The sequence below is a fragment of the Netta rufina genome, assembly GCF_964035555.1.
Source record: "Netta rufina genome assembly, chromosome: 6".
Taxonomy (NCBI): Eukaryota; Metazoa; Chordata; class Aves; order Anseriformes; family Anatidae; genus Netta; species Netta rufina.
In genome coordinates this window covers 6,219,177-6,246,113 of record NC_140129.1, presented here as the reverse complement: position 1 = coordinate 6,246,113, position 26,937 = coordinate 6,219,177, and the positions used below count along the sequence as shown (strand labels likewise).

Genomic DNA, 26,937 nt, shown 5'->3' with positions numbered 1-26,937 from the left:
CAGGGGCTTGGAGGAGCCACTGACTAACACTGAGGTAATATTGTTATCAGTGCTGAGCGCATGAGAAGAAAAAAAATGGTACGACTCACTTCCTTTCTAACTGGAAGATTTCTATTTCTCTGCTGAGAGTCATTCTCCAGCTAGATGCTGCTTTTACAATCATGGTTATACCCTCATTGACCCAAAGAAAAATCTGCCTTCAAGCCTCTGGCTAAGGACAGCTTTTGCGTCACCACTGAGTGAGGATTTGCTGGTCTGGTGCATTGCTGGTGGGACTGAAGCAACTCCGGATTGCAACATCCTGCAGTGGTTTTGCTGTGCTCCTCACCCCGCAGAGCTTTTGTGCTTGGCAGGTTTCATGGCATTTCAAGAAAACTAATATTCATCTGAATATTAAACAAAAATAAAAAAAGCACCAAATGCCCAAAACAAAATAACAAAGGCAGTCCATCTTTTTGTCAAGTTTGGCTTGCTTTCTTCTGTTTGTTTAGAAACTGAGTTACTTCTTAAAGCCCTGTTCAGGAAATTTAAGCCACTCTGAGTTGGAGTGGCTGAATGGCACAAGAGCAAAGCATGTGCAGAAACTGTCCCCTGGTTGAAGGTGCCTTATAGAGGTATCTATGAACAAATTGGTGGTAATCCTTGCTGTGCTCCAGACATTAATACCATTCCTACTGTAAAGCATTGGATTGACTAAGAGGCTGAAGCTTCATACTTACGTGCAGGACATAAAATCAATAAAGAATCATTACAGTTGGAAAAGCCCTCCAAGATCATCTGGTCCAACCCTCACCCTACTACCAATGTCACCCACTGAACCTTGTCCCTAAGAGCCACGTCCAACCTTTCCTTGAACATCCTCAGGGACAGTGACTCCACCACCTCCCTGGGTAACTCATTTCAATGCTTGACCGCTCTTTCTGGAGAATTTTCCTCTAATTTTCCTCTAATTTCCAACCTGAACCTCCCCTGGCACAACTTGAGGCCATTCCCTCCAGTCCTATCGCTAGTTACCTGTGAGAAGAGGCTGAGCCCCAGCTCCTCACCCCTTCTTTTAGGAAGTTTATCAGTAAGGTCTCCCCTGAGCCTCCTCTTCTCCAGACCAAACACCCCCAGCTCCCTCAGCCACTCCTCACAGGACTTGTGCTCCACCAGCCTCATAGCCCTTCTCTGGACATGCTCCAGGGCCTTGATGTCCTTCTTGTACGGAGGGCCGTTGGCCTTCTTGGCCACAAAATTATTTTTTTGGGAAGACCACGGGAGGTATCACATCTTGCCAAGCCTTTTAAGCAGGACCTTTGTGGCTTGCACATTGATAATTTCTACTAAAGTATAGGACTTTTTCCATTTCTCGCTGGTGACTGTAATGTCATAAGGTGGAAAGATAGCATTGCAAAGGAAAAAAATTCTGACGTACTCTGTCCATATTGCAGGCTAAAGACTAAGGAATAATTTTTTAAAACGGTGCTTGTCCTCCTAAAACGTCTTGCATCAAGCAAAGATTTGTTCAGCTGTGTTAACAGATGGTTGCATATGTAAAAACTAACTAACAAGATCAGCAGATTGCTGCCTCTGTTCTTCTGCCCATTTCGTAGTGGTTAATTTTCACCACTGAATAACTTTAGTAGACTGCAAATCATAAACTAGAGATACCAGGAGAGTAAACAGAGATGCATATAATTCATGTGCTTGCATTGTGTGATACGATCCCAGTAGCTGTTGTTTATCTACGTGTTACTCATACTGAAAACCAGACAGGCTAGCAAGGAAAATCACATCCTCAATGAACGGGTGGTTCCTGCTCTAAGTTAATAACAAAGTCCGCGTGGGGCTGGCGTTCTGTCCGACATCGTAACTCAGTGCACACCACAGCATCGCTCGCCCGTCTGGCCTGCAGCAGGAGATGCTTTCCGTAGTGGAGGGTGAGATAGCTCGGGGTGGAAGCGCAGTCCCCTTGGGAGGAAGCTGTCCCGAGACGATATCCCCAGGGATGTGTCAGCACGGCTGGCAGGGCACTGCGGAACCAGCCTCTGGCCCTTCACTTAGCAGCCCTTAGGGGCTGAAATGTACCGAGCAGCCCTAATACCCTAACAGCAGCCTACCCCAAACCACCTGTAGCCTGAGCTGCTGGCACGCACAGAGTACCCTTCACTTCTTTGGTTTGTTACCGTCTGCATTTGGGAGCTCTCAGGAAAATTAGCCATGAGTATCAAGTCCGGGTTTAGGAACTCTCCGGTCTGGAAAAGAATTATTGCTTCCCGGTTGGCTTAATTAAGGAGTTACTGATAAGGCTTGGTGCTGGGAAGCAGGGGCTGGAGCATGGGGTTACCTGGGCTCCTCCCGGCTGTGCCAAGCACTTACTGCGCGTTAAGTCACAGCATGTTTGTGGCACAGAAACACCTGAATCGGCCCCTATAACCCCCTATAGCCCCTATAACCCCCCTATAAGCCCCTATAGCCCCCCACGGACCCCATGCCCACGGCCCCGAGGCCCGGGGCGCTGTGGGGCCGGCTCTCCCCGTGCCCCCGCCCCTGTCGTGAGCCCCTCCCCGCCGCCGGGAGGAAGGGGAACTGGGCGCGGGGCCCGCCCCTCTGCCGCCACCGCTGCTGTGGGGCCGGGCCGGGCCGATCCGAGCCGAGCCGAGCTGGGGCAGCGCCCCGGGGCCATGGCCGGGGCTGGGAGCGGGTGTGGGGCCGGGTCCGGGCCGCGGCTGCTGCTGCTGGGCTGCGCGCTGGCCGCCGGCAGCGCCGCCTTCAACCTGGACGCGGAGCGGCCGGCCGTCTACTCGGGCGCGCAGGGCAGCTACTTCGGCTTCGCCGTGGATTTCTTCGCCCCCGACCCCTCCTCGTAAGTGCGCGGCCCCTTCCTCGCCCCGCCGGGATCCCCCCGGCTCTCGGGAGGCGCTGCCCGGGCTCCCCGTGCAGCTGCCGGGGCTTTTTGGGGCGCTCCTTCGGTTGGTTTCGTGGCTTGGAGTCCGAAGGGTTTCAGGCGGTGAGGGAGAAGGAACAACTCCATGTGTTGCTCCAGCAAAAGTTTAGTTATCGCCTTCTCTTTGCTTAATGTTAGTAAAAAGCAGCAGGGAAGAAGCACCCCGTGTGTGCCCTGTGTGAGCGGTGTCGGAGCGCAGCTGGTGCGGTCCCGTGGGCATAAAAACCTCCCCTCTGTGCCCATCTTCCCTGAAGTATGCAGGTTAAAGACTTCTTTGTATTAATTTAACCTTTATAATTCAATTATAAAGGTTAACGTAATAATATCTTCTTCTTAAAAGCAAATATTTCATCTAGGGTCTCGTCAAAGCTGGTGCACCAAGGACGAAGTGGGAGGCAAGCTGGTACCCGTGTAATAGATAGTAATTATAATAATTGATGTGTTTCTTTACTTGGCACTATGGTGTTTATTTTTAAGCATTTCTGTTATGCCCAGAGAGAAGGTTTTATATTCATTAAAAGCATTTCACATTTATGTTCTTGGAATTGAGAGAGCTTGTGGATGGCAGCTCGGGGAAACAAATAGCTTGCCCCAAAGACTAGCTTTCCTACCCAGGTCCGTACCAGGAAATTTTTAAGGTTCTAGAAATTAAACGCAGTTGAAAACTAATCTTGTGTGTTGGTGTTCTTATGAGTTGAGCTTTGGTAAGGCACTGCATGTTTATAGGTAGTATTTACATGCTAAGGAGAAAAAACATAGCTTTTTGCTCACATCTGGAGGATGCCCATCACAACCAGAATGAGTTGTCTAAGCCTGGATCCGTCTACCTGTAGATGTCTCCAAGCAGCTTGTTCAGCTCAGCCAATTCCCAAACCAACCAACTGTGCTATCTGAAATGGGCTGGGAAGACTTGCTTCCACAAGCTGTGCCCTGTGTTAAACAGTCTAAATGGCAGCAGCGGCGCAGATTCTGCTAAGAGGAAGTATTTTAGGTTTTTCATCTTTACTTCTTCTTTGCCTATATGTCAAAGTGACTTTTTAAGGAAAGTGCTGATCAGTCAAGTGTGTTTCAGCTGTCGGAGTTCCTGGAAGATGTTAACAGCCTTCTTTGGTCTGGCTTTGTAGTCGGGCTGTTTCTGAATTTGGCAGCTTCTGAATTTTACCACCTGCAAAAGCCTAATCTCTTAGCGGTTCCCGCTCAGAATGCACTTCAGTTATTTATTTAAGCAGAGATGTATAAAATGTCACAGCTGTGTAAAAAAAAAAAAAAAAAAAAAAAAAAAAAAAAACACAACAATGACTGTGTAAAGAATTTCAGTAAAGATTCATTAATGCGCAAACCTGAGGTTGGCAGTAACTTGGGTGCTTGGTGACTGCTTTTAGAGGAGTGTTTGCTAATGGGAGGCTGACTCACCACTTAATACTTCCTGAGCTCAGAAGCACTGCTGTTTTGTGTATATATCACTGAATATTTTTGTCTGACTTCCATGAATTACTCTTACATACAAACTGAACCAGAAATGATGTCAGACAGTGACTTCTGTAGATTGCAGCAATACACGACTTCCAATTCTGAAGCATAAGTGCACATTTTTGAAAGGGAAAAAGAAGGAAATAAAAGGCATTTATCTCATTTTAAACTTGATTCTAAGCAGGTCAGAATATTTTAATTCACTTGTCATCATCTTTTTGCCTCTTCAGTCAGTTTTTTCGCCTACTTTTGTTTGCAGAAAAGAGGGAGCCAGGCAGGACTTGAAACTCACAGAACTGCTGTGAAACTCAAAATAGTTTTCGGCAGGCTTAGATTTGAATGGATAAGACCTTTGCTTCATTAACTCTTTGAGTGTTATAAAGTAGCAATGTCCTGCCTTAAGTTTTGAAACTTTTATTTCCTCTTTTTACCCCAGGATATCTCTTCTGGTGGGAGCTCCGAAGGCGAACACCACCCAGCACAACGTTGTAGAAGGAGGCCAGGTGCTCAGGTGCAACTGGGACTCAAACAGGAATTGCCAGCCCATAATATTTGACTCCACAGGTAACAAGCTGTTCACTTGAGGGGAAAGAGAGGTTTCTGTGCTCTAGTCTTGTGGCAGCACAGCAGGGATTCGGGTGGACGCGGTGATTCCTGATGGTCAGTTTGAATGCAGTGGTTTTGGGACTGGCAACAGGTCAAGACTTCGTTTTGTTGCTCTTCTCCTCTGGCTTTGAGAACTGTTGTATGTGGTAGGTGCTGAAAGCCTGAGCAAACACACGTCTTCTGTTTCAACCTGAGGAGTTATTTCCATTTCTTCTCTGTACTGGCCAGGAGTCTTAAAGCATTTAGCAACCTGCTTGCCAATAAAACCTTGAGGGGAATGACATGCCCATAACAACATAGCATACAAGTAAGGGTCCTTTTTCATATCAGCAGAGGTGGTGAATGCAGAAATATTTAGAAGTTTCATCCGAAACTGGGAGTATCAGCCTAAAACCACAGCGAAAACACCTTTTGAAATTTTTGTCTCTTGGATGTATCTTGATAACATTTGTGACGTTGCTGATGCCTCTGGTCAGGCATTGCTGTCCATTTCTTACGTGTGTTGAAGCCGAGCAGCGGCGATGCTGACAGGCACCATTTCACTCCACCTTCACGCTCCGGTACACACAGTGATTTCCACAAGCTGCAGCAGGTCATGTGTGAGTGCACTGCATGAGTTTTTCTGCTCGTGCCACTCAGGGCTGAATCCTCTTCTCCACAGCCGGGTTCAGGCCAGTGGAAAGAACTGTGCGTGTCCTGGGAGTGGATTAGCAAGACCCGCATGGTATGGTATGGTGGAGGAAACACCTGTGCTTTAAGGTCTGGCTGGTTATAATTCATTTCTGCCTCTGCTGGTATTTTGACTCGGTAGTCTGAAGGCTGTTACGTTTATTCAGCCTTTGTAAATTAGGTAGGACACGGTGGAGAGTCTCGTTCCAGTCCCATCATTGAGGTATACCACAAAACGCTGTTGGTGTTCAGAAAAATACGTGCAGGCTTCAGAGCTCTGACAACTCTTACTGATTCTCTTGCCCAAAAAAAGAAGTATGTAAGGATATGTGTCAAACTGAAGTCACTGTCAGCCTCTACATCATCCTACTGAAACCTTTCTGCCAGATTAGTGGAGACAGATCTCCAGTAAGCTGCAGAAGCATGCCATTTCGTCCGCATCAGTGTAAGACAGCAGAAAATGGCTTTTAATTTTTTTTTGGGTTTCATTTTGGAGGTTTGGGCTTAATCTTTTCACCAATACGCTTTTTATCTAACAGTAGTCTTGATATCTGTAATATTCACCACTAATATAATAGCTAAAAAACCTTCTGTGGGAAATGATGAGCCTCTTGGTTAGATACATCTTCAGATGAGAATCGCAGAGCATGTATTGTATCTGTTTGTGCTGTGAACATTTGCAAGGCACTTCTCAATATGCCAAGTGCAGTAAATAGACACAAAGGCAACATCGCTTTGCTTTGTGTCTGTGTTTAAGGTATATGCTACTGGGCAAACAGACAGCATTTTGCTTACCATTTGCCCTTAAAGTAATTGGGCATGTAAATCACTTGAAATTCAACAGCAAAGCTAGCAGGCCATAGTGGCTAAAGAGGATTTCTGCCAGGCACATTTAAACACGTTCCAGCTTTGTGGTAGTGGAGTGGGAAATAATGTATTTGTCAATTATTCTCTGGGTGAAAGGGGGCATTGTATTTCAGCATAATAAAATAATCAACACGCTGAAACAAAATAAAATGTCTTTTTCTTTGTGCATAATACAATAGCTGATTCCCTGCGTTAGGGTGACTGCATCTTACTGCCAGCACGGTGCAGTCCCCAGTTCCTGCCTGCCCCGATGCAGGGCAGCGATGGGGATTAGGGAAGGCTTGTGATGCCCTTCACAGGAAATGGGGAGCAGATGATTTGACTGCTGATCTGTACTGCTAACAGGAAGGGTTTTTTTTTTTTAGATGGCTAAATGCAATTTCTGCAAGAATTGGGGCTTGTCAATCCACTACGTCAACATTTGTGCGTTTGGGTTGGTAACTGCAGGCATTCTGCTTAGCCCTGCCAATACAAAGCAGATGTATTTTCAAGCTTATTTAGCTCTTATGTTAATGGCAGAAGTAACACACCTTCTCTGCTGGGTTTCTTTGGGGTTCTGTTCCAATCGTTCAAGGCTGGTGGGAAATCTGACCTCTGGGAATGAAAATGCTCTTACTTCTGGCTTCCTGTGGATCTGCGACCTGCCTGCGGCTGCCCAGCTGTACGTGGAGCTGCAGGCTGTGAGCTGCCCCCTGGAAGGCATGGTCCTGATCTTGCCCCTCAGTGTCCCATACCAGTCAAAGCTACTGCCTAGTGTACAGCCTTCGGGCAAGGAAGGGGCTGTGGCTCCGTGCCCTGAATTGTGGCCAGGGGATGGAGGAATGGGCGAATCTTGCTGCCCGAGCTCTTCTGTGCCCCTTTGCCCGGCGGTTGTGCCACACATAAGTACAGGAGTAGGGTATTACAGAGGTCAATCAAAGCAGGGTGTTTTTTCTTCCCTTTATTATTTGCTTTTCTTAGACATATTCCATATTTTCAGTTAGGTTTTCCTCCAGCCTTGAGTCCTTTTTTCTTCTCCATCCATATCCAGGCCACGCTGAGCTCAGCTGTGCAGCAGTGACTGCATCAAAATGGGTTTATTTTCCAACACTTGCTTTTGGCTTAGATATTGTTATGCGTAGCCACTTGGTTGCTTACAAGTGGCTTACTCTTGGTTGGTGTGCATTGTGTTATGCACCCAAAGAGAGGTGCTCGCTGCTTTATGCTCACCTTGAGGAGCATAGGAAAGTGCTCCAAGTTCACTTACCTTCTGCTGGCACTGCTGCTGAATTGCACTTGCTCTCACCCACAGAGGAGAGCAAAATGTCATCGGGCTGGGAGGGCCCGCTCCTACCGAATTTGCTGTCTGCTTCCTTCCTTCCTTCCTGTGCATGACAGCTGGGCTCTTCTGGGAGGGATAGCTGGGTGCTCCTGATAGGAATCCCTCTGTGGAACCCACATCTCCTGTGCTGAAAATGTGTGCATAGACATGTATGGGTACTGTTCATATACATATATGGGTGTAACACAAAGCTCATTGAAACATGTTACAATTTTAAAGTCCTAGACAGAAATAATTTATTTCATGGTTCCTACACAGGAGGTTTTCTCATTTAAAGCAGCAGCATGTTTGCAAGGGGAAGGGGTGCTCTCACCTTCTCCTAGGTGTCCCAGGTCCCCCCTGCATGCTGGTTACACTTGTGTGGAAAACACACTGAGGAATATTCTCCATGTGTGCCTGCGTGCGTGTTTCTGCGTGCATGTTACACTAATTGCTTTTGACGTTCTGGTATACATGGTGGCTTTGGAAGGCAAAATGTTTATATCGCACATTAACACTTCCCAAATGTAAAGATGCTTCACTGTGGGGCTTCTCGGAGTTTTAGTACTGACATCAGTTGGCTTTGATTTAACATCGTTATGACTATGTGAAAATTGCATAACAAACATATGTGGTAGAAAATGCCCTCGTATTCGGGGGTGCCTATAGCTGCACTGCGTGTGCCTGTGTGTACATGGCCAGAACATGAGCAATTTTTTTTGGAAAGGCTTTCACAGACCGTTTGACAAATACTTCAGGCAGGCTTTTCCTCTTAGGAGCACATAAAGGGTAAAGTCGAAAAGAAACCAGCCACGCGAGCAAACTTCCTCACATGCACAATTTTGTTGGCCTGCTGCAGAACTGAAGTAAGAAGCAGTGCTCGTGTCTGCTACTCCAACAGGTTCTCTCCCCAAACTATTGATAGAAGGAGCTCTTGCTGAATAGCAGTACATAAGCACTGAACTTCCTTGCCTTGTTCCCGTTTGTCTTGTGAATTCAGTAGTTAAACGTGCCGCTGACATAAAACTGAAGGTCCTCGTGCTTGTGTTCTTGTACATCCTGACTTATTACATTTGCCACAGCTTTACCACAGTTTCAACTGAATTGTTATGTAAAATAGTTGGGATTTTTTCCCTCTGTCTCAGTCCACTTTCAGAGTTTCAGAATGTGTAGGAGGGTTATTGCTTCAGCTTAAGCAGCCAGGGGAAGCTTATGTTGGAGATGGTGTGACGTGCTGTCTGCCAAACAGCATTATTAAATCCTTTCCTTTGCAAGATGCCTTACATTTCACATCAAATTACTCAAAAAAAACCCTGAACTTACAGGTCAAGGTGGATAAATCTTTGTCTTGATTTGTATACACCCTTCACGTGAGTTAATTTGGTGACTCAACATTTATTTATTTATTTAAATCCATAGCTATAGGGAAATGTATCAAGCTTATAAAGAAAGAATCTGGGTCTGCAAGTGGGAAAATTGCTCTTACATCTTGCCTTTACAAGCATGGGTGTGGGTGGTTTTTTGCTTTTTTTTTTTTTTTTTTTTTTTTTTTTTTTTTTTTTACTTCTATTTAGCTGAGATGCTAAAAGATGTGATTGAATTATGTTGCAGGATCTGTAAGCCTGTTTGTTCTGTGGGTACTGTTGTCTGTATAGCGCTGACTGGAGAGGTGGTTCCTCTCTTAGAAACCTTAGCAGTGTCTTAACTGAGTGGTTGGCTTCGTTTGCCTTTTTACTTAGCGTTTTTTTTCCAGGAAAAACACACTCTTTGCGGTATGCTGTAAAAGGAATGCACTTAATATAGCAGCCCATTTTCTGTTTCTGATCAGTTCTGAGACGGAGGTCCCAAAAGGCTTGTTTTAAAGACACACCTCTTCACCCTCCCTTCTCTCCCTGCACAGTCTTCAGTGACGAGCATAGCAAAGCTTGCACAGATACTGCCACGTTACGCAAAGTATTTCCAAAAGTTTGCTCAGGGAATAGATTCTTGAAAAGTTAAAGGTTTTTCTATAAGTTATACTAATTTTCTACAGTTCTCCATTTTAGTATACAAAAATAATTTTTTTTTTTTCTTTTGCAAGAGGTGGATCAAAAGCTTACTGATCCAGACAGCAGAACCAGGGAGATCACCCAGTCAGCTGTGGTTTTTAGGAATATCAGTAGGTCATTGTCTTTTCTTTCCTTTTATTTATATATTTTACAGTTTGGAATACGTGGAATAGCGGGGTGCATAAAACTAGCTGATGTCTGACATCCCGATAAGTACAAAGAGGGTAAATTTAGATGAGGCATCAAGAAGAAATTCTTTATTATGAGGGAGACGCTGGCCCAGGCTGCCCAGAGCAGCTGTGGCTGCCCCATCCTTGGCAGTGTCCAAGGCCAGGCTGGATGGGGCTTTGGTGGGCTTTAAGGTCCCCTCCAACCTGAACAGCTCTGGGATTCTTTTGCCGTAGGATTTCAGAGAGCGGGCGCACGCTGCTGGTTCATTCTGACATAAGAAATTCTTCAGAGGCTCATGTAAGCAGTCAGAGTTAATCAGACTGTACACGTGTGAGAAATATGGAGCAAATTAATGTAAACCAAATGAGTTCCCCATGTGCTTGTTTTCCAAAAGGAAGCAGTCTTCTTTACAACGTGATTTTACTCTCCATCTTTGGGCCCTAGCTCTCCATCAGCCAGGAATACCGGGAAGTGGCTCGCTAGCAGCAGCGTCCCTTCGTGCTCCCCGTGACTTATGATCAAATACTAACAGCACGGCTTGGTGATGTTGCTGGTTTTTAATCAAAACTTTCAGTGGGCTGTGTACAAGCTCTGGTATGGGGTGCTTGGAAGTGCAGCTTGTGATGGCAGCATCGAGAAGTGCAGTGTTCAGCCTGCTGCAAGAGCTTCTGCACGCGGGGTAATCTGATGAAATGCAGACAGTTGGACTAACTGTTACAAAGGAAAATATGCTCATAAAACAACTTTGAACTTCGATGCTAATGAGTTGCAGATTTCTTGAACAGATTTTGTTTTTTTGCAGAGGAAGATCTGGTTGCTCAGCTCATGTATTGCTGTGCTCTTGGGATGTGCCTGGTGTAACAGATCGATGCGCTGTGAAATTTTCGGTCCTTTTAGTGAGAAGCTTTCCCTGCTGCGGTGTTAGATAGCAACATTCAGGACTGGGGAAACTGACTGAAATGGCTGAATACTAAAAGCTAAGAGCATCTCCAGCAGTCAAATCCTGTTCGGCTCTGTGTGATGTTTTTATTGCTTTGGAAAAATAATTCGATGTAGCCTCTGGCTGTGTGCAGTTTTTGACTTTGACAGCTGCAGTGTTCGTCCCCAGCCTACCTTCCCTTGTTTTGGGACACCGGAGTCATTTTAACTGAATGACTTGTTCTTCATCATTTCTGGATGAAATTCCTTTAAGACCGGTTATTTTGATCTGTGCTAAAAGACAGGAAAGCAGATTTTGAAAAGGAAAACACTAATAAAAACCTCCCTCTATTCCTCCTTACGCTTCTAAGGGTTTTGTTTTTTTCCCCTCCATCCCTGAGTGGGTGATTGCAGACAATAGCAGTCTTTGTTTGGAAGCCTAAACCACCAGTTTGGCATGGCTCTGTCTATCTGTGACCTATTTAGTTTGAAGTGGATATTTTAACTGTGCCGTGCAGCTTTATTCCGTGGCATTGCACAGTGCAAGATCTGCTGATGTTGGGAAGTTGTGACTTGCGTGGGTGTCGTGAGCTTGCATTTGGAGATCTGATCATCTGTGTAAACGTGTCAGCTGTTCATAACTCCCATCTTTTCCACCTGTGGAATAAGTGGAAAAGAATAAAGAATTGGAGGGGAGGTCAGCGTTCTGTTCAAGCAGCATGCTTTAACCAAGTACTCTTTTATTTGCAGCTGATAGGTTTATCAGTATTTGGGTGCAATCAGGATGGGGATTTCAGTTTTGATTTAGTCAACAACAAAACAATAAATCTTATGAAGACTATTCATTCATCTGTAGTAGAATGGACTGATTTTTATCTCGCTGAAGCTGTCATTACCTCAGTCCCATTGAAGTTTGGTTGTTCTCCTTATCATGTGCTGGGATAACTGAAGTCTGCCTTGGGCTTTGGGTACTGCTCTGAATACAAAAGAGGGAGGTAAAACGTATAAAACCTCCTCCTCTTGTTGTTAGAGCTGACAGTGGAAAAATGCTCATGCTTTTGTGATTAGGTAGACTCCTGCATGAAGCCTGTTGGCTCTGTGTGGGGGTAGCTGGATCTCAACTGCATGACTAGCTGGAAAAAAAAAAAAAAAAAGCTCTTAGTTATATTAGGCAAAGGGAAAAGGCCCAGTCGTTCCAGCTCCACCCAAAGAGAGAAACAGGATTCGTAGGTCGGGAGGAGGAAGGGGAGCAGTGGGAAGCTCTGTATTCCCCTGATCCCTGAGTCACTGGCAAAACAGGATTGCTAAACCAAGGTGAGTCATCGGCTGCCTCACAGCCTGGGGACTTTCAAGGGAAGGTAGCCCTGTACTCGCTCGTTCTTGCCTCTAACGAAGGTCGAGGTCTCTGAGACTGTAGGTGGAAGGACCAGCTTTATACTAGGTCAAATTCTTGTTCACGCAAACAGTGCTTTTGTATGTTTGATGAGGTTGTCTTTCTTCTGGTTAGCTGCATGATGCTTCCCTTTACCTAGAACTGGCCATACCGTTTACTTTGGTACTGTGAAGAGGTTTATTTTAAAAGAAATGGTGTGAATTACGTGTCTACTTAAATTTTTACAACTTAAGTGTTCATAGCATGACGACACCAAACCAGGCTTCCTTTATTCCCTTCCTTTTGGCTCATGATTGTCTCAGTTCAGCCTGGCACTCCAGCAGGGGTAAAGGAGCCCAGTTTTCTTGTAACTGTACAAACAGGCAGGCTACAGGTTAGTCATGATGCCAGTCACTTTGTAGCAATACCATTGTTTCTGTAGCTGATAATGTGTTAAAAATAGAAGGCACCAGCCACATAAAGCTGATAGCCAAAAGAAAATACACATCAAAAAAGCCTTTGATCTTTTCAGTTTGATTTGGGAGGTGATTTAGACTTTCTTTCCCCTTTATTGGCAGTTAGCATCCCTCTCCATTAGTTTCCAGGTATAATGTTTAACCCCACATAGTGCAGTCAAGTGACACTGGTCCACCAACGCGCCTGGGTAAAGGATTTTTAAGGCAATTCTCTTCCTGATGTTTATAACCCCATCACCCCACCTGGGAAGTACTTTGTGAGACAAAGCAGTGTTGGCTTGGCGTGTCAGCCCTTTTTCCCTGATGACAAAGTTATGTAAAATCATCATGTGAGGTCTACTTCAGTGAGAGGGAGCACAGGAAAAACCACAGCATAGGCTGTCTTTGCAGACGCCAGCTAATACCCCAGGGGCAGGTGACACGCTGCTGGAATCCGTGACCCAGCAAGTAGTGGCCCCAGAGTGGCTGTGTTTTAATCTGCCAAACAGCATTGTAGAGCTTTACGAGTTGTTTTTTGAGTAAATGTAGTTAGAACCTAATTTGCTTCACCTCCATGTATTCATTTGAATGTGTCTCTAAAGTGTGTAGCACTGGTGTGAAGGCACTTACAGGGTATTCCTGAGATAGCCTGGAGCAATTGAGAAATACAGGAAAAGCAGCAGTGGCTGTAGGAGCTGTCACAGCAGTAAGGCTGTGACTGTACTGTATCTCACAACGTTGGCTTCGATTTATAAATCCAAGCCATGTTTAAATCCTTCCCGTATTAGCTTGCTTCATTTCATGCAGGTACTGCTTTTAAAAGATATAGGGGGAGGGTTTTCTCTTTTTATCTTATCACCGAGAAGTTGTACCACAATAAAATAATAACGAAACCAGGCTCTTTATTCCTACTAAAACACAAATGCCAAAGTCAGTCCCGTAACTTCCCCGTGTCATTTTAAATAAGTCAAGCTACAACACCTTATTGAACTCCGATTTGCTCCATAGAGGGCTCACGTGTAACTGATCTTTGTTTTCCCTCGTGAGGAACAGAAACCCAAATGGTTTCTCATTTAATGGAAGGGGATTTTTGACAGGGTGTTTTCCAGGTTTCCTCGCAAAATTGGTTTTTCTTTGGAAGCTGAGGAAGAGGCTTATAATCTATTTCCCCGTTTTTTTCCTGTGGGGAATTTTGAAGGGAGGTGGGTGGGTAAATGAAGGTAACTTCTTTAGTGGAGAGTTACTATTAGACTTGGCCTGCATTTTTAATGTTTACAGTTTTTATGAAAAGTCTGTCTCCAAAATAATTTTCTGGTCCATTTTTCTGTGTGTTCTCACACTTCTGTGTTACCACCAGCCTTGAGCTGGACAGCAACCCCCGTCCACAACAACCCCCTTAGCTTCAGAGAACCTGATGAAGCTCGGAATAGAGGATAAACCCCGTGTAAGGCATCTTATCCTTGAAGCAGATGTTGCTTTGTTGTCTGCACCTGCACTGACATGAGTGAAGTCGTGTGATGGAGCAGGTTTTACTACGCTTGTTGTTGGTTTTTAAGCATGCAAATTTTAGGTTTGTTATTTAGGCTTTGAGAAACCACGATGCCAGTTTATGAAGTCATGACACTTGGAACTTAATTAACTTGGGGTCATGTTTGTTTGTTTTCTGGTTTGAAGGCTTTTAGCTTGATAAATGGCAGCTTCTGACTAGATCTTGAAGCCTAGATGCTTGCATATTAAAATTGAAGACAGATTCCTAATATTATTCTTAATTCAGTGCTGAACTGGGACTTCTCCAAAACTGTAGAAAGGACGATTTTGTCGCTGAAAGCCTGAAGAGGAAGAAGTCTTTGTAGCTGCCGTCCTGGGCATTGCTGCGTTCCTGTATGTGGGCAGCACCTGGAGCTGCTGCAGCTCAGGAATGTGCTGGAAGAGGCAGAGCGGCTGTTCTGGCAGCGTGTGCTGGCTGGACAACTGCTTCCCCCCTTCTGCGGTGTAGTCAGCATAGACGAGGGATGGATGGCACCATTAAGCATTAGTCTGGCTTTTTTTATCACCTTGTGCTGTCTCAGCTGATGCATTCGGCTGAAACTTGAAGGAGATAATTTCCTTAATGTCTGTGATGAAGTCAGATTGCTGGCAGTGCTGTACGGTTGCTTATCTGTTATTCCAGCAAGACCATTACTTCTACATGCTGGCTGCTGTTTTAAACATAAATTGCAAGTCTCTATGTACCATACGCTTCTACGGGATTTAGGACAGGATTCTGCTTTACCCTATAAAACTGCTACGCCACCCTCCATTTGAATCATAGATATATATCATTGTATACATATCCAATGGCAGAAAAGGATGTAAAATGCCACGCTGTGACTACTCCTGGTAAGATTTATATTGTTCAAAGCGTTACAGCTTTGTTTGGCAAGTAAAACTGTATTCGAGAGTAGCTGGACAAACAGAGGGTAGAAGCCAAATCTGTCTTTCTAGGCTGTGTAACCTTGGGTGTGGTGTTATAATCAGAAAAAAAAAGCCAATTTAAGTCCACAGCGCTGCCAGAAGGGATTTAGTTCTCAGCCCTGGCCATGTGTCCCTGCTTTCTCCCCAGCAGGTCAGCACCACTCCCCTCCCTCTGCAGTCAGCTGGCTTGGTACCTGATCGAGCTGCCTATTTTTTTTGGAGGGTTTGTGTTCTGGCTATGTGACCTGAAGGTGGTAGTGCCACAGCAAAAATGTGCTTGAGACACTCCCTATCTGAAAATATCTCACTCTGTCTTTGGTTTTCTATAAGAAGGTGGCATGCAGACCTCCAAACTCTGTTTCTGGCTGTGCACAGGGTGACAGCATGCGATGTACATAAATCTGTGCAGATATACTCAGTCATCCAGCCCTCCATGTCCTGAGCACCTGTTCAGTGAGAGAGTGACAGAGGGGATGACAGGAGGAAGGCTTTTTTTTTTCTTTAAATAGATGATCATTGCCATTGAAATCAGAAAAAGCACAATAGTTCCCTGATGCTGTGCACTTGGCCTTGACTTCTACATAGCTCTCCTGTTAGAGCAAAATGGGACTAGTCCAGATCCTCGCTTGTTTTGGCTGACTGAAGATTAGACTCACTTTTTTTGTGCCCTTTTTGTGGGATTTTCCTCATGGAAGTACCGCCGTCTCTCGAGATGGGACATGTTTTATGAGGTGCATGACAAAGAAGGAAATGTTGGTTCAAGTGTTTGCAGGTCTGGAGCAGCAGAAGTGCTGATTGATAACAAGGTTGGGCTTTGGGATTCCCCCACAGCCTGCGGAAGTGATGTGTGGTTGGTGACCTCATTAACTCCTTTGGCTCTAGGCACTGCAAACCAGCAATTTAGGAACCATGTAAACAAATTTCCCAAGCGTTACATTAATTTTCTCATGAGGATGGCCAAGTTCCTTTTGTTCCAATGAAAGCACATAGGAATTATGCGATGATTTAGGGACTTCTAACATTGACAACTGCACGAAGGACCACTCATGGAGTTGCTTCTACCAAACATCATCGAGGAGTGGTTAACATACAGACCAACTCTTTCAACTCTTGACCCTTTTTTGTTGCTGAAGAACCTATAATTTTACTCGTAACTTGTAAGAGTGCCAGTTGCCATGCTTTGTGTGCTGCAGAAACATTCAGAAGAGAAATGTTAACACTTGAGAGAATAGCAGATGAATTTCTGTCCTGACTCCAGCCAATGGTGAAATTCACATAACTTCATCAGGGCAATATTTCCTCTAGAAGCGTTAGCCTCACTTGGTTTTGGCTCTGGTTCTTGAGCTGTGCTGTAATCTGACTTGAAAATCAAATATTTCAAGTATGAGATACTCACTGTGTTCCTGTCAAAGATGCTGTAAATGTTGTGCTCTTGCAACAAATCACTGTTGTAAAAATGCTTCGTGTATAAAAATAGCTGCCTTTGGCCATAGATGTAAAAATAAGTAACAATAAATCACTTTTAAAGCCTGTTTCTGTAAAAGGCTGATGTCCTTCAATGTTGCTGTTTTCTGCTTTTCTGTGTGCGTCAAAACCCATGACTTAGCTTTTTTTATTCTTACTGTACAGTTTCCCATGAAATTATGCTGCTTTCTCATTTTATTTTTAGGCAACAGAGATTTTGCTCCTGATGATCCGCTGGAATTTAAGTCTCATCAGTGGTTTGGAGCCTCCGTGAGATCCAAAAATGACAAAATTCTGGTACGTTTTTGATGCCTTTCAGATGCCTTAGTACTGGTATGTTGCAGCCAACAAATAGTGGAAAGATCTGGATAACTCAGAATTTAAACAATCCTTCACAAATGAGCTTGATCTGCCTTTTTCAGAATTTATTGGCCAGCCTTCTCCTAAACTTTTCATAAACAAATGTTGTAGTATTTTTTTTTTTTTGAGGAAAGTAGAATTAGTTTGAAGTTTAAGTGTCTTTTAAATTCTTAATGAGTTAATTAAATATTAATTTATTAATATTTAATTAACTCATTAAGTTAAATATTTAATATTAATATTTAATTAATGAGTTAATTAAATATTAAATTCTTAATATTTTCTTAAAGCACCACAAATGGTGCTTTAAGAAAATATTATTTCTAAGGTTTTTGCCTTAAGTCAGCTGTTTCTAAAAATACAAACACTTCTGCCTGGGTGGTGGTGGTATTAATCTCTGATAACACGTTGTATATCTGTCAAAACTTTTTTGGTTACTATTCTGTAGAAAAACTGCAATTCCATTGTATTAGTCCATACCCCCCAGCATTTGGAAGAGGAGTTTTTCTCACTGTCACGTCATCTTCCGTAGGCCTGTGCCCCATTGTATCACTGGAGAACTGAAACAAAACAAGAGCGAGAGCCTGTAGGGACTTGTTATTTGTTTGATGGATCTAAATCTGTGGAATATGCACCCTGCAGGTCAAGTAAGTGAAGAGCACTTCCTTGTGCTTCTGCTTGGAATTTCTCTCGTGTTACATTTCGTGTACATTTCAAGTGTGATGTTTTACAAGTATTTCCCCCTTTCATGTATAGCTTCATAGCCATTCCAAATAAACCAGGCTAGATGGAGACATCTTGGTTCTCCTCAAGTTGGTGTTCAGGGTCCAGACCTTGTTTTCTCTACTGTAGGCTAGAGGATAATCTTTGACCCCCGTATCACTGGAACTTGAAGACCCAAACCTTTTTATTGACTGCTTCAGGAATAATGCATCTAAACTGTGCCTTTTTTTTTTTTCTTTTGGACATGTCAAGATGTCTGTGTTTCTCTTCAATAAGTGCAGTAAGCAGGAATTGTTACTATATTTTAGTTGATGCTCTTCAGAGCTGTCTGAATAGCGTAATGTTAGTACAAAATATCTGACACTTGGAAAAGCTACATGGGAAGTCAAGTTTTTGAAGAGCAGCTCTAGAATCTTCAGATCCTCAGTTGCTCAAGTAGCTCCAAGACAAAGGCCACGTACATAAGATACTGCACAGGCAGGTTCTGATTTCCATGTATACGTATGTACATGGTGACACATTGCCTTAATTATATTCGGTTTTGAACTTTGAGTCTTATTTTCCAAATGCTTTGCATCCGTACCATGTAATTGGCATAGACTGTTTGTAGGCTTATAACCTTTTCTTATATTATTAAATGTGCAAGTTTTAAGGTTGAACTTAAGATCAACTAAGATGTACTAAGATCTGTTTGTCCTTATTTTGCCCCAAGTCATTGGTGAACAGCAGGACTGAAATCCAGTGTGGTCCAACATAAAAAGAGGTTAATAAGAATGTATGAACATGAATTAGTCACGTGTCTAGATCAGGATGTCTCAACATTGCTGTTTTGGAGCTGTATAATCATGAGATTAACTCAGCCTAGGAAATTCTTGCTGGGATAAGTCTCAGTATGTATGGATGTGGTTTTTTATTTTTTGTCCAGGTATGCTTTTTTTTTTTTTTTTTTTTAAGGCAGTACTTCAAATAACTTATGGTTATGTATGTTTCCAATTTTATTCCATAAGAGGAGCAAACCTTATCCACTGATACTTTATGTCCTGGATAAAAGTTTCAAATACTTTTTCCCTGATATTTGAAGATTAAATCCCAAAGGAATACAGAGTTGAGGATTACTTTGACTGTAATAGGCTGGAACTTACATTAAGGTTAGAATATATAATAGGCCAGCCCTGAAGTTCTTCAGGTATTTGCTTGTGAGTTGTTGATACAGAGAAAATACTGATTTAGGAGAAAGGAAAACTACACATTTCAAGGTCAAGAGTGCGAAGTTACCGTAGGAAGATACATTGGAAAGAATCCCCAGAACCATCTGATATACTACTGATAATATTTATCTGATTTGTTCTTCTTTCATCCTTTTGTAGCCACTATCGATGCAGATGGACAGGGATTTTGTCAAGGTGGATTTAGCATTGACTTTACAAAGGTATGTGATTGTTACTTAATTCCTGTGAGTCAGCAAACAGTTGCAGGTTACCAATCACTCCGACACAGAACACTTACATGCACAGATGCTATGGAACTTAATGTAAAGCACCATTCCTGGGGGATACAGAACAAACTCCTTCTAAATTTAAAAACAGAAAGCCAAGCAAACAGGCTGGTAGTGTAACTGTTTCTCTTTACATCTTCACAACAGCGTGCTTCTACCTCTTGTAGGAATCGTGCCATAAGCAAATAATCTACTTTTTCAGCCTTATGCCATAAGCCTCTGCTGCAGCTAGTCCTGAAGTGAAATAAACTGTAGTGTTCAGGTTTTTCGAGAGCTTATTTTTAAAGGTTTGGTGTATGGCTAATTTTATTTGCTCAGGAAAAATAACTTACTGCTAAAGTGAATTAGGAAACAATGCTCTTGTGAACAAGGCTTTGTTTTTCTCATCTGATGTGAGAATTTAACTTTCTTCTTTGTTGTTTTTATGTTTGTTCTAGTGTATGTTCTTCCTCCTTTTTATAGTTTTTTTTAAATTCACAATTACTTTTAAAATCCAGTCAGAATAAAACAGTGCATAACTCTGAGAACTAACTATAGTTTTTTACACTGTACAATGAACTTGTTCAGCATCTTCTGGGCATGTTAAGACCTATTTGTGATGTGGCAATCTTTCGGGTTCTTCACACCTTATAATTGGGTCATATCCCTCCACTCTTTGCCTGAGGACACCCTTGCTTTTCCTCAGGAGAACTGTAGAAAGGGCAGTACAGGACTGCAAGTGTTTGGTATTTCTCCTGAACCCCCTGAAAACCCTTCAGGATTACAGTGCAGACTCTAGTTCGTGTTAAAACAAATGCTGGGCTCTAATCCAACTCCCTAGCCGAATGGGCAAGCCTGGTATCTCCATATCTCTGACCTAGATTGTTCTGAGTGACGAATATGGGAGCTTTTAGATTAAACCAGGATAAATGACTTAATTATGCAGCAAACCCTATGATTTCAGCCGCCGGATTGAGTAAGTCCTTATGGAGCCAGTTCCCAGCACTGGGGTAGCTAATGTGGTTTGAGTTTCAGAAAAGGGTTTGTGGATTGCAGTTGTACCGAGGAATGTGGAGTTGGGGGAATTACATCACAGCTTTTCTGAATTAAGCCTTTCTAACGATAAGTTGTAGAAACAGGCAAGACAAAAGATGAAACTAGTTTTGTGTCTTGACCATAAAACATGTTAGTGTTTTGTGGGATTCTTAATGTTACCTCCTGTTTTCTGTTGTCTTAGATAATGTGGGTAGAAGGGTCTACTCAAATAAAAGCAAAATTCTGCTGATAATTTTAGATGGGTGGCATAGAGAAGCAAGTCACAGAAGAGGTATTTTTTCTTATCTTAGCATTTTACAAGATACATTTCTAACTAGGTTCAGTCATTCCTTCAAAAACATAATGTCTTGATGTGAAGATTCCCCTTTTCCTTTTTTCTTTCTCCCAAGGGAGACAGAGTGCTACTTGGAGGACCTGGAAGTTTTTACTGGCAAGGTAAGATATATTCTTGGTGTTGCAGAGGAGGCTGACCTCATTAATTCTCTTCATCTTTTTATTTCTTTGTGTTCACTTTCCTCCAAACACTGTCAACTCTGTTAGTAAGAAAACTAACAAAAATGATTTTGCTCATCTGTCAAAGTATCTCCTGAATCATGGGAACCACAGATTAAAGCTGAAGTAGTAACTGTATAGATGTCTTTTGCCTTTTAAATAGCTCCATGACAATTTTAAAGGCATTTTCCTGAGAACGCAGAATTTGCGTTTGCACTAGCTGGATACATTTATTTTAGGATGCTTTGCTGCTTTTTTCTAAACCTACTACTTTTGTATTTTCTTATACACGTATCAAGTATGTATTTTCAATGAGAAACGTAGCCTGCAAAGAAAACTATTATTTTCATTTCAAGGCCAAGATGTATTGCATTTGTTTGACTGATCTGTTTGTGCTACGGCGCACATCTTACCTTTTACTGCACTGCTCTGTTTCCACAGAACATTGCCTATACATTTTGGTAACATGGACTTCACTGTGTGTTTGCAGGATCATTCAATGTTTACCCATACCTGTCAGTTGAGATGGTGCTGCTACAACCAGAACAGCTGCCAAGCTCTGTTGCCTGGCTTGTTTTTTTTTTTTTCCATGTAAATACCAATGCTTTATGAAAGATTGTGTGTTTCAAACTCTGAACAAAATGGAATGATTGAAAATCAACTGAAATACAGGATAATATCGGTTGGTTTTAGAGTGATTTTACTACTTTTGGGCACAAGTGCTAGCTCATCTGCTGAAACAAACTTATTCTCTTCTGTTACTACACACAAAAAAATCTCAGCTCCGAATAGAAGATGGTAACAGCATACGTATAAAAACTAATTTTTCACCCCAAGCTTTTATTCTGTATTGTGGTATGCTAGACTTGTTGCCCCTATGCTTCATAAGCGTCTGGGGAATATGCATGTGAACTCAGTGCTCTTTTGAAAAAAACGCGTTTTGTGGTTTAAACTCAAAGAAATAATGTCGTGAAGTCACCATCTAGTGGCTAGTGAAATGAAAACAGGGAGAAGGCAGGAATATAATATGCCGTGCTTATTATCTTGTCTGCTTTATTATGCTTTCAAATTATTATATTTAGACAAGGATTGACTCAGCATAAGCTTATGCTTACTGTTACCTAACCGAGCAGTCCCATTCAAGTCCCAGCTTCCATGTAGGAGCCGTGCCTATTTTCAGTGAGAACTGTTCATGTGCTTGTGATTAGATATGTGCATAAAACTTTGCTGAAGCAGGATCCCAACTGCCACTTTTATCCTTTCTCGTACTGCTGCTTTTGGTTCTTTTCTGGTCAGTATTATGAAGTTGTTGCTTTAGAGGCAAGCATTCTGTAAATGTCTTTTTTTACTGAATGAGTGCATGTGCATTTTCCTGTTTGCTTCAGCTGTTTTCTTTCTCTTTAGGCCAACTTATTTCTGACCGAGTGACAGAAATTGTGGCTAAATATGACTCCAAAGTCTACAGTACAAAATACGATGACCAATTAGCAACCAGACCTGCTAGCGCTGCTTTTGATGACAGTTATCTGGGTGCGTAACTTGAAAAGGAAGAAAACCTGTCTGTACTTGAAAAACCCTCTTCTGCTATTTTTAACGTTTGACAGATAACTAAAGAGCTGAAAATGCAGTAATTTGTGTGACCAATGCTTAGTTATCTTGCCGTAAGCCTGATTCAAAAACCAGATGATGACAGAAGAAATGGGAATATTTCAAAAAAATTTTCTCTGTAATTCAGGCCTAGTATAAATCATCAGGTATGATTTTTACATGATAAATCACTCACATAGCTATTAATTTTAGAAAAGCAGCTGTTTCTAAATCATCTACCAAAATAAATATGGGAAATAATCATGATTGGGAGTAAAACTAATAAAAAGACTTTCTTAGACAGCTAGGAAATTGCCATTTAGCCTTATACTTGTCTCAGTGGTTTCAGAAAAAAGCAAGGGTGGACCATGACATTTTCCAGGGACCTACTCTAAGAACCTACTCTAAAATCCTAAGATAATTTTAAAGAGTTCATTTTCTGTGAATATTATTTCTCTTGATACCAATGGTTAGGTATGTAGATTAAGATTTTCAAGAACAGGACTAACCATATGGAAAAGCATGGAATCTAGGGTTAACGTGGCTTCTTGCTCACTAAACTTTAAGCTTGTTTTAGCTCTAAGCTAAGCATTGTTTCTGACTGCAGGGCTTAGTGATGAACAAGCCCCTGTTTTTATTTCAAAAAAATCTATTTAGATATGTACGTGGTTAATAAATTTAGCAGAGAGCAAGTAAGTAAAATGTATGCTTTTGTTGCTGCATGTAGAAGTCACGGCACTTCCACATTCCAGACAGAAAGTAGAAAGAGTATCCAAACACAGAAAACCTAATTGTGTTTCTAATTAAAACTTGCATGGCTGTATGCAAATTGGTTTGTCATCCCACAATTGCTAACCACAGCTGGGAAGCTGTTTGTGTAATCCCTAGACAACCTGTTCCTAAAAGCTGAATCTCTTGGAAGCAGAGGTGCTCTTTATTTTGAAAGACCCTTTTTTTCAGTGAGTAACATCAGTTGTAGATTTTTTCTGAATCTCAAGTGGACTAGCAACTCACTACTGTGGTAGCTGGAGAACAAGGAACATGAAATTCAAACAGAAGCTTTGTGATAATTAGTGTGATTTTAAGATGAAATGAGAGGGCTGAGACCTATGAAGAGTTTAGACAGATAAAAGGCTTTAAAAGGTTCCTGAAGTGATTTACTAATTCTGTCTGTTGATCAGGTTATTCGGTGGCTGTTGGAGACTTCAGCGGTGATGGAATAGAAGGTAAGATCCTTGTTTCAGTTAAAATAAATAAATAAATAAATCATGGTAATAGGTTGGGCAGGTCTTTCAAATAAATTGTACAGAACAAATGATCAAGTGCATAGGAAAATGTATAAAGCACTGGGACTGAGCTACCCTGTCCAAGCAAAGACTTTCTGCTCTGGAACCTGGATGTTACCTGGGTGTCTTGCTTTGTATTTCAGACTTCGTGTCAGGAGTCCCAAGAGCAGCAAGAACACTGGGCATGGTAGGAAATTTGAAACATTTGACTTTGTAATAAATGAAAAGATTACAGAATCACAATTACCATTGTTGGTATGCTATAATGAGTATTTTCTCACATGCAGGTGTCCATCTACAATGGGAAAAACATGTCTTCCATGTACAACTTCACTGGAGAGCAGGTATGTACCTTCATGTGGTGCAGGAGGTGGCAGGAAGGTTATATTGGGGTAGTAGACTGCGTCAAGTTCTGTATCGTATTAGCTGAAGTACATGGGAAAAGTTAATCAAGTTTATAGGAATCCAAAGAATATAAGCTCTGTGAGTTCTGGTTTGATGGTATTACTTTGAAAAGCAACTTTATTTGAATGGAGTAAATGCTGCCCATGTGGATAACTGGGAAGGAGGAGGGAGAATGCAGAAGGTATCTGAGCCTTTTACCTTCTCATAGGGTAAAGAAGAGAAATGAAAATAACCGTTTTTGCAGTATATGTCATTCTCTCCCTAACATCTTTTTTGTACAGTTTTGTGTAAACTCACTGAAGAGTTTATACCAATACAACTCATAAATTTGTTTTGAATTTTGTTTTTCAGATGGCTGCCTATTTTGGGTATTCGGTGGCTGCCACAGATATCAATGGGGACAAGTAAGTGGGATCCCTTTTCTCACCCTTGCCATTTTATTGAAAAACAATTAAAAAAAAAAAAACCTTTCCTCTAATATACATTTCTGTTTTGTTTATCTAGTTAAACATGTATAATGTTTAACATGTATAATCAACTTCTTTGCTAGCCTGTAACATTTTAACAAGTGTAGATGGTTTCTGATATTTACTCATGAAACTATGTGTGTATTCATATAAAAAAAAAAATCATCATTTAAAAGCATTAAGTTCTGCTATATTTGTGCTTTCTTTGTCATAAATATTTAGCTTCTGTTGCAATTTAAAGATGGGGAACTTTTACCTTAGTATTGACTTGAGTGCTGAGTTAGTCCTGCTAATGGATATTTGAGAGAATGAAACCAGACTTCGATATGGTTATTGAAGAACCTTGTCCTTCTCTGGTCCAGTTATACAGATTTGTTTATCGGAGCCCCTCTTTTTATGGATCGAGGTTCTGATGGGAAACTTCAGGAGGTCGGCCAAGTTTCCATTTGTCTTCAGCGAGCCTCTGGAGGGTTTCAGATCACAAAGCTGAATGGGTTTGAGATATTTGCAAGATTCAGCAGTGCAATTGCCCCACTGGGTGATCTAGATCAGGATGGCTTCAATGGTAGGATATCAATTATTGATCAATGTTCTCAGTTTATAGACTAAATGTAGACAGCACATGGAGTGTGGATTCTGCAAACAAACATTAAGTGTTCTAACCATGAGTGAATGTTGGACATGAAGGTCTAGACTCCTTTCGATGCTTGTATGCTACTCCCAAGAATGCTAACAGGAGTTACATGTATGCATCGAGCAGAGACTATACCATTTAAACTACAGCATGGATTATTTTAGCTGTTATTTTAATCAGTGTTTTACTTCCTATGTGATAAGTACAGTAGACATCTTGATTAAATATCTGATTTTCCATTGTGACTTGTGAGGACTGATATCCTCAAAATAATTTTCCTGTTTATGTTGTTTAAAGACAATCTTCTTCTTTAGAAACACAAAGATGACCAGGATTAAAAAAGATTTGTTTGCTTTGACAGTACAGTTGGTGAAAATAGTCTGATAGAAGAGATTTTCCAGAGAAAAGACTAGTTATTTCTTTTTTATTACTGCTACTTTGAAAAAAGTCTGTTGAAAATGTTTTGTAACAGCTATAGTGAACTATACCAACTTCTTGAGTAAGTCTTTGGATGAGAAGTCTGAATCTGATGCAACTGAAGCTGTAGATTCCCAAGCCCTTGGCTACTGCTTCTTGTTCCTTTCACTTAGGAATGGGCAGCAGTGTAACAGCCAAGAATTGTATAATTCTGGGTCAGAGACTTGAAGGAATTGTAGGGAGAACATGCTTTGCAAGTCATAATCCAGTGTTTCTTGAAGAGTGGTGGGAATTTGAGTTTCACAAGAAAATCCTTACAGTTTATTTTTTTCCGTTCTGATTGTAAGTTGAGCATCTTCTGAATGATCAAAAATTATAGTAGGTTAATATTATAAATTCCCTAGTAGCTGTAATTGATTTTTTTTAATGAAATCGCAGGCATTTTATCTTAATCTTCGCTTTTCTTTTGTTGTCTTGGAGATATCTCATTCTATCTGTAAAATAGTCATGCTTTAAAACCCTTTAAGATCTATAAAGCAATATAATTTGTTCCAGTGACTTATCCATTAAACAATATTAAGTGGATAAGTGGCTTACTCATTAACAGGTAAAATTTGATTTTGGGCCATCTGTGAATATCATAAATTGAGAGTCCCTTTTTCTAGACCCTATTTTTGTAAAGTGCTGGTTTGAATATGATGTATATGTTGTAGTTGTAAACGCTTTATGCCATTTGTTCTGATGAGGTTAATATTTAGATTTATTTTTTTAGTTACTAATTGTATATAGAATTAGTGTGAACATGAGATATCATGGCACCTATTTATGGAAGATATTGGAAAGGTTATAGGAGTAGCCAAAAATTCTAGTCACTTGATCAGATTATCCAAATGATGTTTTTATTCAATCCTATTTGAATCTGAAATATAATGTAGGTGAGAAAATTGTAGCTAAATCTTCCTTGTAAGATTAATTATTTTGTCATTAAGTCTTTTTAATTTCTTGGACTGTTTCATTTTGGTAGTGTTAATGAAAGTACTTTTTTGTCTCAGTAAGATGGATTGAAATTTCTACTGTTTTCATAAAGATGGTAAAGATGAGCCAAAACACAAAATGGTAATTTTTTGAGTGTTTTTTTTTTTTTTTTCATGCACCTTTTTCCAACTTAAGAGAAGAGGGAATAATTTAATTACCTTTCTGTATCTTGTTTAATATTTAAACACTTTGTTGTTAAGGAAGTCTTTGAACCTGCTGGGGATATCTTAAATTTAGATGACCTGTACACTTTTAAAGCTGTCTTTAGAGGTAGTGTT

General features: G+C 41.5%; 1 protein-coding gene across 1 annotated transcript in view; it reads left to right on the top strand.

Annotated features, from left to right (window-relative positions):
* The first annotated feature begins 2,606 nt into the window (after positions 1-2,606).
* ITGAV (integrin subunit alpha V) overlaps positions 2,607-26,937 on the top strand; it is a 44,699-nt gene continuing 20,368 nt past the window's right edge. Inside the window, exons 1-12 of the mRNA XM_084289289.1 lie at positions 2,607-2,848; positions 4,836-4,963; positions 16,929-17,020; positions 17,616-17,730; positions 19,174-19,235; positions 20,726-20,771; positions 22,233-22,358; positions 23,597-23,641; positions 23,845-23,888; positions 23,989-24,045; positions 24,458-24,510; positions 24,936-25,138. Of these exons, the coding sequence (XP_084145415.1) occupies positions 2,667-2,848; positions 4,836-4,963; positions 16,929-17,020; positions 17,616-17,730; positions 19,174-19,235; positions 20,726-20,771; positions 22,233-22,358; positions 23,597-23,641; positions 23,845-23,888; positions 23,989-24,045; positions 24,458-24,510; positions 24,936-25,138 (1,153 nt within the window). The 5' untranslated portion in view covers positions 2,607-2,666. The remainder of the gene's footprint in view (positions 2,849-4,835; positions 4,964-16,928; positions 17,021-17,615; positions 17,731-19,173; positions 19,236-20,725; positions 20,772-22,232; positions 22,359-23,596; positions 23,642-23,844; positions 23,889-23,988; positions 24,046-24,457; positions 24,511-24,935; positions 25,139-26,937) is intronic.